A 14,122-nucleotide genomic window follows, 5' to 3' on the forward strand; every position below is an offset into this window, starting at 1 on the left:
GGCTCCATAGACAGTGTGAGGTCATTCAATGTCAACAAAACAACCTTTCTCACCTTACCTCACCTATGCAGTAGGAATCCTCACCTGGACACCTAGACCACCACCTTGTCTTGACTCACTCAGGAGCTTCGCCTTGCCTTTGTAGCTCCTTGAAGCTTCACCTAACATCGCGACTCCCTCCGACACGCCTACGCCGACCTTCGCAGTCCATGCCGCTTACCTGTCACAAGACACCCGGCCGAAGCAACTTCTCCGCTTGGCGAACAAACAAGCATCGCAGCTGCCCTCTTTTGGGCCATGATCTAGACCTTTGTGTCGGTCCGACGACCCCAGCGTAGCATACCAAAATCGACCGGCCATGTCGCTGATCCCATACCACCCGCGCGAAGGTCGCGAAATCGTCCTGTTGGTCTACCCTCATTTTGCTTCCTCTTGGTCAGATAATGCATCTTGCTGACAGTGCTTTCCTCTAGGCGGCACCGCAACGCTATAGTAGTCCGTGACCCGTCCTCCCAGAGACTCGAGATCCGTGGCCTGTCCGAATGCCCGACATGCCGCCAGCCTTTGCGATCATCCTCCCCCGAGCGTCAATTCGACAGCGCCCGCCACCATGATTCCTTTGTCGACCCGAATTACTTTCGCATGCTCCGTGCCGGCGGCCACGACTCTCGCGCCGACCATCATCCCCCGCCCAGCCCGATTCGTCGCATTGTGCAACCAAGCTTACCCCACCCGCAGGCTGCCGTAATCGAGGAAGCCGAAGACGCCGAGTTCGTTTCTAGTACACCTTCTGTCCAGGAGGGCAGCCGCATCCGCCGCGATGCTTTTAGTCCGAATTATTTCAAAACCTTCTTCATTGAGGAGAAGGAGCTCGGGCGTGGCGGCAAGGGCGTGGTGCTGCTCGTCCGCCACGAAATTGATGGTTGTCAACTTGGTATGGAGCCCGAGCAATCGACTGTCTGGCAGAGATACTGATGATGGATAGGTCACTTTGCGTGTAAGCGCGTGCCTGTAGGCGACGATCACGCATGGTTGGAAAAAGGTACGGATGCATGTGCGACTCTTGTTCAGTCCTAAACGCTGACCCTGAACCTGTCAGTTCTCATCGAAGTCGAGCTGCTCGCAAAGCTCTCTCACCCAAACTTGGTCTCTTACCGTCATGTCTGGCTCGAGGACGTCAAGTTGACACGCTTCGGTCCCAGCGTGGCATGCGCTTTCATTCTACAGCAATACTGTAATGGTGGTGACCTGCTCAACTACATCATCGGGGACCAACCCAAGGAAACGACCAAGGAACAGCTCAAAGCTCAGATGCGACGGAAATCAAAAGGCCAGCTTGAATTGCCCCGCGACCAGTTCGCCTCGCAGAGATTGCTGTCATTTGAGGAGATTTACTCGCTCTTCAAAGACATCACCTCTGGACTGGCATACCTTCATGCTGCCAATTACATTCATCGAGACCTGAAGCCAAGTAACTGTCTCCTGCATCGAGAGGGTAGCGGCATAATCTGCCTGATCAGCGACTTTGGCGAGGTTCAATCTGAGAATATGGTCCGTAAGTCGACTGGATCCACCGGAACCATCTCTTACTGCGCGCCAGAGGTATTGAGGAGAGACTTGACGACCGGGCGTTACGGCAATTTTACCACAAAGTCCGACATCTTCTCTCTTGGCATGATTCTCTACTTTATGTGTTTCGGTCGTCTGCCATACCGGAGTGCCAACACCATCAACGAAGAGCTCGAAGATATTGATGAGTTACGAGCGGAGATTACAGATTGGCAAGGCTTCCAAGACGAACGCAGAGAACGCCCAGATCTTCCGACAAAGTTGTACCAACTTCTCAAGAAGCTTCTTGCACTGGATCCGTTGCAGCGGCCTAGCGCGAGCGAAGTTCTATCGGCTATGAAAACGGAGTCGACCATGGACGGCGTCCCTCGAGGTAGGAGTTCGAGTCCGTCCATGGGAATCAACGGACGCCGGATACAGAGTCTAGACTCCCCAATGCCGCCAAGCACACCCGTGCCAGGTTTGTGGCTCATTACTCTTTAGAGATGACGCTATCTATCAAACTGACTTGGTCGCAGATCCACAGAAGCAGTCGAGGTTCTCCTCGTCCCAGGAAGGGTACAACATCCCTAGCCGGGCAGCAGACAGCGGCTCTCCCACTTCGGACATACCGGCAGGTCTACGAAGACAATCGGACTCTAGCTCCCCGAGACTACGACCGCAAGCGCAGGTAATGGTGGCCCAACGCAGCCAGGATAGCTTTATCCGCACGACACCAGAGCGAGATGAAAGTGTGGATTCCCTAAAAGATGAACCTCTGAGCTCGCCCCCGCTCCTGATGCCACCCCCTGCTACACCTTTGGAAGCCTTGCGGCACAAACTCATGATTAGCCGATTGCGAGCAGGTCAGGTTGTGCGCTACAATGCTGGACCTCTACTGGCGGTTGTGCGTCTCGGCTTCTTTTTGAGCAAAATGCTCAGCCTGACGCGCCCATGCTGGCCGTACGTAGTTAGCCCAAATGTCGGGGCGCCATTGGTGATTTTGGCTGCTCTTGATCTTGGGCTTGCCGGGGCCGGCACGCGGCCGATAACGCCATATGAGCGGGAAACCGGGAGACGTCTGTCCAGCGGATTGCCTTGGACTTGGGGCTTACGAGGAAGCGTTATTCTCGTGATACTCCACCTTATTGTTCTCTGGGTTGGAGGGCGGTATAACTCATTATGCACGACGGGGCATGGAACCTGGCATCTTTAATTGCGTTGACTTCAGAGTCGCCAGTGGAGGGTTTCCATATCTTTTCTCCGGCTGGGTTCAACTTGGACGTACTGCCTGCTGAACAGACCGCATGCTGAGACTTGGAGTCGAACTTCTTTCATAAGGTCTAAACAAAGTCGACGAGTGTTGACTTCCAAAAGCTGGTAAATGTATGCTGTGAGGGTTATTCCCATGACACAAGCATTGCCTTTCCATAGTTGGAACAGCGGGTGCGAAAGGGCTGGTTAAATCCGTTTTATCAGGTAGTATGGGTTAAGAAGAGATTACCGGTGGCGAATGACTCCTTATTTCAGTCGAATTGATAGTCCAGCGATAGCATTTGGGAATATCGTCAAAGGAGCAAACTACCATTTCCAAAAATAAAGGCGTACTTGGAATGCGAGTGCTCGTCGGGTGGGCGCCGCAACAGTATCCTTGACCGAAGGAGCTTCCATCCCACTCAACCCTTCGCTATCTTGATCTCTCAATGCCACCTCCTCATTAGAGAGGGGGACTTGGGAATGACGTGACAGGAGGTGGTTCGACAGATACCTCCAACAATAGAAGCTTAAATTTGTGCCAACACTCCGGGTATTGTTTTGTCCTGCGGCCTGCGGGGAGCGGTCCATCCCGTGGTGTGGGTAGACCCGCGCGGGAAGCTACGCTGGGTATGCTTCTCCGCGATCTTCCCGCCTCGCTTTCTTAGACGATGTCACCGCCGAGGAAAGGTGGCTGCGCGTGTTTCCTCGATGAGATGATGAGATGGAGATGCGTATGCGGAGTGAAGCAGCTTGTCTCACCGGTCCATCCGTCTTATCAATCGTTCTTGGGTTTGGTTTAGGTGTACTGTGTAAGTGCGTGGACTTATTTACATTGGGACTTTTCATATAAGTTGGCATTGCTGGCACACTCCGGATCGCTCAGTAATCCGCGCATCCAGTGTCGGCACCCAGGATTAGCATTCATAAACCCGTATATAGGCACTCAACGCCGTTGTCAGATGTGAGTTTTGTAAAAGTGAAGCAAGCAAGATTGCATTATGGCGTCTCTTCTCCGTGGTGCGGCTTTCATCACTGGCGCGGCTTCTGGTACGTTTGACTCCCATTCATTTACTTAGAAAGACCTACATTCATCATTTTCCCGCACATCCTACTCAATTCCTCTTATTAACAGAGAAATATTGACGTAAAATACAAAACAACAGGCATCGGCCAAAAAACAGCCCTCGCCTTCGCCCGAAACGGCATCACCCGCCTCGCCATAACCGACATCAACACCCAAGCCCTCGAGGCCACGAAGTCGCTCCTCAGCGAGAAGTATCCCTCCACCGAGGTCCTGACACTGCCCTTGAACGTCCGCGATGCGACTGAAGTAAAAGCCGGCATCGCGGAGACGGTATCGCGGTTCGGGCGCCTCGATGTGGCTGTGAATAATGCGGGGATCGCGGGTAAGGGGGAACTGACGCACGAGGTTGACGAGGAGGAGTTTGGCGGGATTGTGGATGTTGATTTAGATGGGGTGTGGAGGTGTCAGAGGGAGGAGATTAGGGTTATGTTGGAGCAGGAGTATGTTTTTTTCTTTCCTTCTTTTCTTCCGACGTTATTCGCTTGGGTGTCTCTTGGTGAGTTTGGTATTGATGTGAATTTGTGACTAGGGACCTCGGAGTGAGACGCGGTCGAGGAGCCATCATCAACGTGGCTTCCATCTTTGGCGTCGTCTCGCCTTCGCTTTTCATGGCGCAGACGGCGTATTCGGCTGCGAAGCACGGTACGTCGTCGACTCACCCCCTACCCTTTTCCTTTCACCTTCCCTCTTTCGAAAGAGAAACATGGTAAAGCACGCCACATAGTAAAGGTACTAAAACAGAACTACAACAGGAGTCATGGGTCTGACAAAGAGCGACGCAAACAACTATGGCCGACGAGGCATCCGCATCAACGCGATTTGTCCCGGCTGGATCGAGACGCCCATCGTGACGCCCTTTTCGCGCGAGGCAGGGAGCCCACTGAGTCAGTATGTTGAGATGACGCCTTTGCAGCGGTTAGGTCAGCCTGAGGAGATTGCTGATTGTGAGTCTTTACTGCCATTACTTTCTTGATGTCTTTCTTAAACTACGTATCTTGATTAAAGTACGGCATCTTCGATTTGGTACTTGGACTGACGGGCTCTTGATCCAGGTATCACGTTCCTTGCTTCTGATATGAGTAGTTTTATGCAGGGGTCTGGGTTGGTCGCTGATGGTGGGTTTACGGCTCATTAGTCTCGTTGGTGAGATGGAAGGCGTGGGATGAGGGCGGGTGGTTTTGATCGTGGTGATCTTGACAATGTTAGAGAATCTGAGTGGTTTGTGTCACCTGTTTCGATGGCTCTGGGACACGTAGGTGACAAAAGAAGATATCTATTCAATTATGCTTCACAGCCGGCACATCCCTACCTACAACGCTATGTAAGGAGTACTCATGTACAAATGTCAAGAAACGAACCAAGCCCGCAAACTCCCATGGACTACCAACGCCCAAGATGAAGTAACGAAGAGTGAGAGAGAGAGAAAAAGAGGGTGGATGCTAAAGAAGAAGAACCGGGTCTGTATTCCCATGCGATAAGGTTGACTCAGAAGCTCAAAAAGTCCAGTTCGTGGTTTCTAGGCGCTTCGTCCGCCGGACGCCTCTCTGCCTTACCAGCAATGGAACTCTGCACCAGCTCAATCAGACTCACAGAGGTCATGGTGTCCAGACCACCATCGGTACCCATCCAGTCCATGGCGTCATGGCCAAAGGGCCCGAAACCTCCTTGATCCATGACTGTGCCCTTGGCCTCACTCTTGAGACTGCTCTGAGTGGGTTCCTCTTTGTGGACCTTTTGCTGGCTTTCCCGGCCACTTTCCCCTCCACCACTGAGCTGAAAGCTGGACGGTGACTCAAGACAGATCCCGGATGCTCCGGACTCCCAATCGTCCAGTTCTAAATCGCCATACCGCAGATTCGCCTTTTGAGACGGCGATGCGTTACCGTTGGTCGTAATGTCCTGTACCCAGCTGTTGGACAGTGGCGAAACAAATATGCAATCCTCCACAGGTTTGCTCTTGGCATCCGAAGCGTCGCCTTCTCTATCATTATCTATCGCCGAACCGTTGAGAAAGTCTAGATTGAATAGCTGATGATCGTTTCCGCCTGGATGATACGTCGCGGGCTCTAGGGGAGAACTGATGTTTGCGTACACGTTGCTCTGCGACGACCTGCGTGTAGACGACTGTGTCTTGGCGCCGAAGAAAGGTAAGGGCGGGCGAGCGAACTCGGACGCTCTCCGACTGCTCGTCGATGGGCGACGTCTTTTATTTGGTGGGCTGTCCCTGACTTCCGCCTCACGTCTAGCTGGTAGAAAGGAGTAGACACTATCCGTGTTGCCTCTCCAGCCAGGGCTTGAAAGGAGACTCTTTTCGCTGCCCGTCAATATGATAGGCGGCTGGCTGGCACCGTCGAGACTGTCGTTGCCGGTCCGGAGTTTCCCAAGCACCGCCTTCAGTAGGTTGTCCATGCGTGCTGCTGGCTGGTAGGCTTGACTCATGTCGCTGATAGCGCTGGCCAGAATCTCTAGGTATCCGAGGTACGTTCGCCTATCAGACTCGCAACGGTGATATGCCAGTGCCGCAATCAGAGCAATTGCTGCAGTTCCGGCGTGCTGAATGCCGGTGATGAATATCTTGGTACCGTCAAAACGTTGTTGGTGTTGCCAGAAGATTCTAGCCACTCTAATCGCATGGAAACTACAGATACTGCGCGATGTTGCAACTCGGCCTGTGTCTGTGGTTGATTGTGACATGTTCGTCCCTAGGGAGTGATTGAATTGATGGTGGTCGGATGTGTCTTTGGAGTCAGGGTTCGAATTCGGCGTAAGGTTTGCGTCAGTGCTAATGGTATCGCCAGAAACTTCTTCGTAATTCGCCCACGAACGGTGCAGCAATATCATCGACACGTGATATTGCTGATGAAGAAGGAAGTAGCTGAACGGTGCATGCTTGATGTTGGCAGGCTTCCACTGCAAATGTTCCGGCAACCGCCTATACCAGTTCTGCAATTGACGATCGAGGTTGGTGCTTTGAACATACGCATCTTCTTCGCTATCCGCTCCGTCTCTCTTATGAAGACTCGCTGGTGCTTGCCGGCTGTCTCTAGCTTCCACGATACGACCCGCAAGCTCCATCAACTCAACGAGCTGATCATAGATTTCCACAGTTTGATTCTCCTTGTTAGTGGGCCCAGGCGTTCCCATGAGCGACGTGAGCTGTGAGAAGCGCCGCGATAGCAGATCCATGCCGACATCTTGGCTTTTGATGCTCGTGGGCCGACCCAGGAATAGGGACCAATATTTATCGTATATCACGCAGGCTCTCATCACCATATGGCGGATGTCGACCTCCTGTTCGTCAAAACCACTGTTACGGCAGTCCAAATGGAGCCCGATGTCAAAAGCTAATCTATTCGCCATCCCTGATGAAGCATCATTATTATGTGTTCTTTGAAGAGGCACGCGATCGGCTTACCAGCATACATCCACCCAGTATTATCTCTGCCAACGCCGCATTCCAGGTCGCCGAGAAGAAGGAGGGCCTGTACGCTGGGTATTCCACCAGGTCTCTCGAGTTCGACATCGAGCATGTACTTGGCCTCCCTGTGCAAAGTGCTCTCCCGGTTCCCCAAAGCCATTCTTTTCATGTCGTCACGACTGCAATCAGCAAATCGGAAGCCCATAGCCAAGATTGCGATGTGCAGGAACGACGAGTAGAACTTTGGGCTTTGCGACTCTCGATCGGATTCGAACGATTCTCTGTGAATGATTTTAAGCACACTATTGTAGTGCGTCCAGAAATTGTTCATGAGGTAGTCGTGAGTCGTCGCTGTCAGTGTCCGAATGATGCGTTCAGCACGCCGTATCTGCTCTGATGGTTCACGAGACCGCGAGCTGTCACTAGTGTCGGCGTAGTAAACATGAGAATTTGCTGTCGGGCCGAAGAAGCGGAGCCGTCCAGATAGCTGGTCAAATGAAAGATTCCCTCTCGTCGATAAAAGCCTGTGAACAACGTTCTCTTGTGTTGAATCCAGTATACGGAATGCGGATTGTTCTTCTGCAGGAACATGGAAGCAGGGGCTCGTGGTAGACGTGTTCTCTGCGTGGTCGCTACCTTGTACCGAGTAGTCATCGTTTCCAGAATCCGGAGGCGAGGGGACCTCGGGGGCAGTTGGTCTCTTGACTGGAAACCTTCTTTGCTCTCTTGGCTCTTCCGATAACTGCTGGTTCTCGCGTCTCGTCTTCGGGGGATGCACGGCTGGTGGAGGTTGAACACCCTTCTCCTGCAGCATGCCCTCGAGCATCGCAATGCGATCGGACAAAGACGACATGTACGCCTTTGATATTGGTCTGGTGACTTTGTCAGCATTTCAGATAACACTGAATTCAACTGGGAACATTCGGCTCTCAAGTATACATACCGCCGCCGCTCATCGTCATTCTTGATAACGCACTCATTACCGGCCTTTTTGCACTGGACGCACTCTGACTCGCCCTTTGGAACTACACAGCGGATTCTTCTGTCCCGACAAGAGGCGCAGGCGACAGATGCTCTATGCCTTACCTGTTGGTTCTTGGCTTGGCGGGTTGAAGGTATGCGAGGAGTAGTGTTTTCTTGTGCGGTGATTCCGGCATCATCGTTTGAGCCTTGCCCGGCTTCATTCTTGATGATGGTCATGGTCTCGTATCCTACGTTTTTGTAAAGAGCCACAGCTTTCCGGCTACCAATGGAATTAGATGTGGGAACGTGTAAGGTATCACGATGATGGAATTGCGCAAGTGACGACCCAGACGAGGTCGAGGAAGGATACTGGAAAACGAGTGCAAAATCAGAGGGGAATGGCTGTCCAACGGCGAGAATGCCGAAGATGGAGGACGAGCAAGTCCAAGAGTGTCGAGACTCAAGGTTGGACCCCACCGTGACGACAAACAACGGGGCCCTGGGAGTGTCACGCAGGCAGGCCACCCCTCTTTCAGGTTTCGTTCAGGTTGTCGGCCAGGAGAGGAATGCCGGCTTGGTAGAGACAGCGGATGGGCAGTGGATCCCGGGCAAGCAAGCTCAGATGTGGTGGGATGGAATGGTGTAGGTGCAGGCGGAGGTGCATGGCGAGGAGACGGTTCAAGACAGCTTGTTTCCCCAATCTTACACTTGCAGCGAGCCATTGCGGATCCGAACTCAGAGCTTGGCTGCGTTGGGGGATTCGTGAAAGCTCCGAGCTCGGGATTGGAGTCCGGGATGATCCAGCGAATGCGACACTTGTCGCGACGGCGAATCTCACTCTTGCCCGATAGACTAGGAGAAATAATTGAACTAAAGCAGCCCAATGGAACCAGGGCACTCCGTTACCCCAGACGGAGGGAGCTTGATGCTGGATATCCGGCGAACCCACAGTCAATGGTCTGGGGATAGTGGGCCACAGGAGGCCGGAGGAGCCAGGACTGGGTCGGCCATATGGATACCACAAAGAGAGGGGGTATGCTCCATATGGGACGACAACGACGACGAGGACAAGAATCCATGTCGGCAGGATGTTGTCCGAGGGGAGAATGGAAAAGGTCTGGACGCCCCATTGACAAAGATGGTTGCACGTCGGATGCGGGGAAGGTTGTGAGGTCCACCGGATGCCGCAGATGGACGGCGCAGTGACATTGAACGTCGAGATCCGATGTCGAATTAGACGAAGCGGATTTGCCGACAGTTTTCCGCGGCGGACGAAGCGGACAGCAGCTGGGTTGGCTCCCCTTCACTAGAAGCTGACGACATGTTGACGGTCCAGGAAGGATGGGCCATTACGTCATTGTAGGTAGGGAACAGCAGAGAGCATTATCGTACTGAAAGGTAAAGTCTGAGATTTCTCTGGATCTTGTTAATAACAAGGCGTAAAGTAGAGTTGACCAACATGTTGTTGTTAGTTGAAGATGATAAAAAGAGGTTGGTTGAGGAGCTCCAGAGACAAGACACGGCAGGATACGTACTTGACCAGTGGAGATAGGGTTAGCCAATCATATGACAGTGACGCAGCCCCGCGTTATCTCCGCAGCGGCAAGGATGAATCAGCATCGCTAGCGCGAGCCCCACACTCTGACTCGTCCCCCCTCACCTCGGCCTGGCAGCAAGAGCTACCTACCCTGCGGAATCACCCCACCTGCCCGAGGGAAACAACAGCTCACAGCACCGGATTCAACTCAACTGAACTGCTGTATCCGTGATTGAGGCACACATCGCCGTTACTTGCTAATTCTGTCTATAGTAAACCATTTGTGTCTCCTGTTCACGTCTCTTTGCAACTCGTCACGTGCAAACACGAACCGACTCCCAGAATGGGCTCTCAAGACTACCCGAGCCTACTGCTCCTCCCGCTCCCCACCCAGCCACCATCACGGGCCTCGCTCAGCGCCGCATACCGTCCCTCGCTACAGGCAGTCCTATCCAAAGTCAAGAACCCAAGTCGGTCTTCCGTACTTATTGTGGCTGTCGTTGGCCCTCTTCTCCGCGGGGCATCACCAAAAACCAAATCGCTGTCATGGCAAGCTACCCAGTCTCTCATCGCCGGTCTCTACAGCCTCATCGCCCTGATATGCGCCGAGCAGGCCATTGCCAGCGATGTCGACGGGGGACCTGGCGCGGTTGACGCACGCGTCGTCTTGGTGGACCACGATGCCAACCGGAGGTTTGCGCCGGACTCTCAGGCCGCCATCGATCCTAACAACACAACGGTCGTGGACCTGCCGACCTTTGCCTCGGCATACCACCCCTGGAACTTCATCTTCCATATCAATAGTGAACAAGGCTATCGTACATTGTCGACATATCTCAAGTTCGCTGAGAGTAGGCAAACGATTTTGCAGTCGCAACTGGTGGTTGTCGAGGCAGGTCTGAGTATGAATGTCGAGGGATCGAGCGAGGATCCAGTGGAAGATACCCCGGGATACAACATCGTCTGTCTAGGGGGCACATTCGACCATTTACACCCCGGCCACAAATTACTCCTCACGGCAGCCGTACTTCTACTCCGGGTGCCGGTCAAGGACTCGACATCGCATTGCCGCTTGATCGTCGGCATCACCGGAGACCAGATGCTGGTCAACAAGAAACACGCAGAGCTCGTGCAGTCATGGGATGACAGAACCAACTACACTCTCGACTTTTTATCATCCCTTCTTGAGCTAAACAAGAGCGGGTGGAAGAAGAAGACAAGCCCGGCAGAAACGGTGACGAGACAACCGGGCCGCGTCGAGGCCACCTTTCGCGACGGCGCCATCGTCGTCGAATGTGTCGAGTTCCAGGACGTCTATGGCCCGACAGTCACGCTGGAGGAGATGGATGTGCTCGTGTACTCGGGGGAGACGCGGTCGGGAGGAAAGGCCGTCAACGACAAGCGGACGGCGCAAGGGTGGAAGCCGCTGGAGACATTTGAAGTGGAGGTATTGGATGCCAGTGAGCAAGGAGAGGGGGTGAGCGAGACGGAGAATTTCGCGTCCAAGATTAGCAGCACGGCGATTCGGAAGCAAAAGGCTGAGGCAGCGGCCAAAGCAACGGCGACAGCGAGGCCAGAGAGTAAAAGCCGGCTGGCTTAGTTAGTCGATGGTGAATACGGTGGTGGGAATATCACGCCTATGGCTAAACAATACGGAGGCGTGACTTTTTGCAGTGCCTTTGATTTCTGTGGGAAATTGGCACCTTTTCCCACGCTTACTTTGGCTTGAAGCGCCCAGAAGAGAACCTGAATAAGCTCCTAGGCGGGCCATTGCCCAGTTTCCCATCACCCAAAGCAAAACCCAACGAATTCAGTGGCATTATGTCGAATTTCGACAGACTTCCTGTCCCGCTTGAATAATTTAAAGATCCGACATGGCGTGTTCCCCTGTCCAGTCTCTTCCGTGCTACGAATAATAGCCCGCCATGAAGGAGTGGACCATAGTGGCTGAATGGTTGACGCACTTTGTAGAGACTCAGGGAGACGGAGTACCTAAGACCGTGTGCCGCATCATATGTAAGCCTAGCTCAATACTCATTTGAGAGAAGGTTGCATCCGACACGTCTGAATTCCTCCCACAAAGCTACGTCAGCTGTCTGTGGCGTAGAAGCCTATAGACTATCATGCATAGCCGTCTGGCCTCTGACTGGTTTGCTTCTTCCTAAGGTAGATATTGCTTGAGCGGTACTCTCTATTCTCCGCTTGCCCCCGCATCCAGTATGCCGGTGGGAGCTCTGCCGATGTGCGCTTCTATAATCCTCTATACAGCTGGTCGGACGGCCCCCGATGGCGTGATGCTCTTTGACGCTCTCTGACGTGTTAGTTAGAGGTAATGTTTCGGAGGTCACTCCGGTTTGAAGCATCGTGTTCATTGGGTTCGCAAATTGTGGCTCGATGCACTACCTTTCTGTACATGTTGTAGATGATTAAAAGAGTTGTCGTTGTCTACTGTACCATCGCCCAGCTGATGTTAAATCTGGGGTGAGAAGTCTGGTCCGTACTAGGCTCCGCAAGTCCGGAGACGGCGGCGGGTGGGCCCGAACTCTGACCGCGACTAGTGGAGCCGCGATCTACGGTGATCATGTCCGGTCCGGCTCATCTGGTGCGGACAGCATTGAATCAAATGATGTAAAAGCCTACACGTTCATCATTCGAGTTTGGGGAGAGACTGACTGAGCCAAAGCACTGGATATACTGGATGTGGTCTTGGTCTTCATCTATTGTCATCTAACCTTCGTCTACTCTTCGTTTATACTTTTCTACGTATAGTTTGCTGTTCCTCTGTCTTTACTTTGACTTCTCACTCCAAGTCTTCTAGCCTCTTCTGTTTGGCCTTTGGTTTCTAAGTCTTTTTCTTCTAATCAGCTTCACCGTCTGTGTCGAATGCCCCGATAATATCCAGCTGTAAGCCGTGCTCTCTACACGCTTCCTTGATCTCACGTGAAACTCCAGCGTCGCCCTCGGGCACCACAAAGGTCTTCCAGGCCTTGGCGACGACGTCTTTGGTCTGAATCGTGTAGAGAAGAAGATCCGTCACCTCCTCGTCGGAGCCCATCTCGTTGAAGAACTCCAAAATCTCCATCTCTGGTGGGAGACCGACCGAGTGCATGCGCGGCTTCTTAGACGTCTTTCCAAAGAGCTGATAGTCCCAGTTCATCCTCATACTCTTGAGCGCCTCGAATTCTCTCATCCTCAACGGTTTGCGACAGCCGAGCGTTGGCGAGTCAATGGTGAACGTCTTGAGTGAGTGGGCCTGGGAGTTGAGGGCGAGCACGTAGTCGGCAAAGTTGTCGGAGCTCTCCTCCAGCTCGGGCTTCGGCTCTGCCGTCTGCGTCATGACGAACTCTTCCAGGCCCTCTGGGAATTCGAGGAGGTCTGAGAGTCCGTCATCGTTAATGTCGCATTCGAGAAGGTGTAACTTCTTCAGTCCGGTCTCGTGGGGACGCTCCATGAAATCGAATCCTTTCTCGTCGAGTTTGGCTCGTTTGATGATCAGGGTCTCCAGCGTGGGGTGAGCAAAGATGTGGATGTTTTCTCGCAGGTCCCAGTAGGCGTCATCGGCGCACTGGTAGAATAGTGTGCACTCCTTGAGGTACGCCAAGTCGAACGGCCCGTTGAAAAGGGTACCGATGCCGTGTAAAAGGACGTGAGGAACAGCAATGTCGAGTTTTTCCAGATTTGACATGACGGAAAGTGTGCGCGAAAGAGTGTCGGACCGCGTGGGGTCATAATGAGAGTTGTGAACGGGTGCGTCGAGGGCCAGGCGCGAAAGCTCCTCATTAGGATAAATCAATTTCACCTCATTAATGGCCGAACCACGCCGCGGTCGCCGGCCCAGCGATTCGCTGAAAGTGAGATGAAGCTCCGGGCTCTGAAAGTGAACGCTCTTGTACAAGACGGCATCGGCCAACCTATGGTAACGCTTGTTCAAGCGCGATACATTGCAGAGGTCCTTGTGGCAGAGGCGATTCAGCGTTTCGATGAGGAGCTCCTCGGGCAAGGCGGCGAGCTTGTCGCGTTTGGCGTCGTCGCCGTTGACGTCGCCATCGGGGAAGAGCAGCATACTCGTCGACCTCACGAGTATGCCTTCAGGCCCGGCCTTAATGGGGTGATGGTCTTATCTTCCGTATCGTGGAGACCCTCAGCTGACGGGGGACCTTGCGGGAACAGCGGGGCGGGTTTAAATCGTATGAGTTGTTGAGCAGGGACGGTAGAAAGAAAGGAAGTAAAGTGAATGATTCACTTCAAGAAGAAAACTCTCCCCAAGAAACCAAAAATCGAAGAAGAAATTCTGCAAGCAACAAGGTGCTCTAAA

At 53.1% G+C, this 14,122-nt stretch overlaps 5 protein-coding genes across 5 annotated transcripts; 3 read left to right on the plus strand and 2 right to left on the minus strand.

Moving 5' to 3' along the window:
• Positions 1–358: 358 nt before the first annotated feature.
• Positions 359–2,764, plus strand: CPAR01_16670 (uncharacterized protein; the record flags this gene model as incomplete). The annotated part of the gene is made up of 5 exons (XM_060500915.1): positions 359–405; positions 474–934; positions 986–1,042; positions 1,100–2,029; positions 2,088–2,764. The coding sequence occupies 5 exons, from the start codon at positions 359–361 to the stop codon at positions 2,762–2,764; spliced, it is 2,172 nt and encodes a 723-aa protein (XP_060340430.1).
• A 1,039-nt stretch (positions 2,765–3,803) lies between these two features.
• CPAR01_16671 (short-chain dehydrogenase) lies at positions 3,804–5,024 on the plus strand (the record flags this gene model as incomplete). Its single annotated transcript, XM_060500916.1, has 5 exons — positions 3,804–3,852; positions 3,969–4,329; positions 4,419–4,531; positions 4,642–4,833; positions 4,942–5,024. 5 exons carry the CDS (start codon positions 3,804–3,806, stop codon positions 5,022–5,024), a joined length of 798 nt encoding a protein of 265 aa, XP_060340431.1.
• A 350-nt stretch (positions 5,025–5,374) lies between these two features.
• On the minus strand, positions 5,375–8,507 carry CPAR01_16672 (fungal specific transcription factor domain-containing protein; the record flags this gene model as incomplete). Its single annotated transcript, XM_060500917.1, has 4 exons — positions 5,375–7,251; positions 7,305–8,179; positions 8,251–8,324; positions 8,394–8,507. 4 exons carry the CDS (start codon positions 8,505–8,507, stop codon positions 5,375–5,377), a joined length of 2,940 nt encoding a protein of 979 aa, XP_060340432.1.
• Positions 8,508–10,150: 1,643 nt separating this feature from the next.
• On the plus strand, positions 10,151–11,407 carry CPAR01_16673 (cytidylyltransferase; the record flags this gene model as incomplete). Its single annotated transcript, XM_060500918.1, has 1 exon — positions 10,151–11,407. The coding sequence occupies one exon, from the start codon at positions 10,151–10,153 to the stop codon at positions 11,405–11,407; it is 1,257 nt and encodes a 418-aa protein (XP_060340433.1).
• Positions 11,408–12,664: 1,257 nt separating this feature from the next.
• Positions 12,665–13,870, minus strand: CPAR01_16674 (F-box domain-containing protein; the record flags this gene model as incomplete). The annotated part of the gene is made up of 1 exon (XM_060500919.1): positions 12,665–13,870. The coding sequence occupies one exon, from the start codon at positions 13,868–13,870 to the stop codon at positions 12,665–12,667; it is 1,206 nt and encodes a 401-aa protein (XP_060340434.1).
• Between the last annotated feature and the right edge of the window lie 252 nt (positions 13,871–14,122).

This window comes from Colletotrichum paranaense (genome assembly GCF_030867605.1).
Source record: "Colletotrichum paranaense strain IMI 384185 chromosome Unknown Scaffold_27.1, whole genome shotgun sequence".
Taxonomy (NCBI): domain Eukaryota; kingdom Fungi; phylum Ascomycota; class Sordariomycetes; order Glomerellales; family Glomerellaceae; genus Colletotrichum; species Colletotrichum paranaense.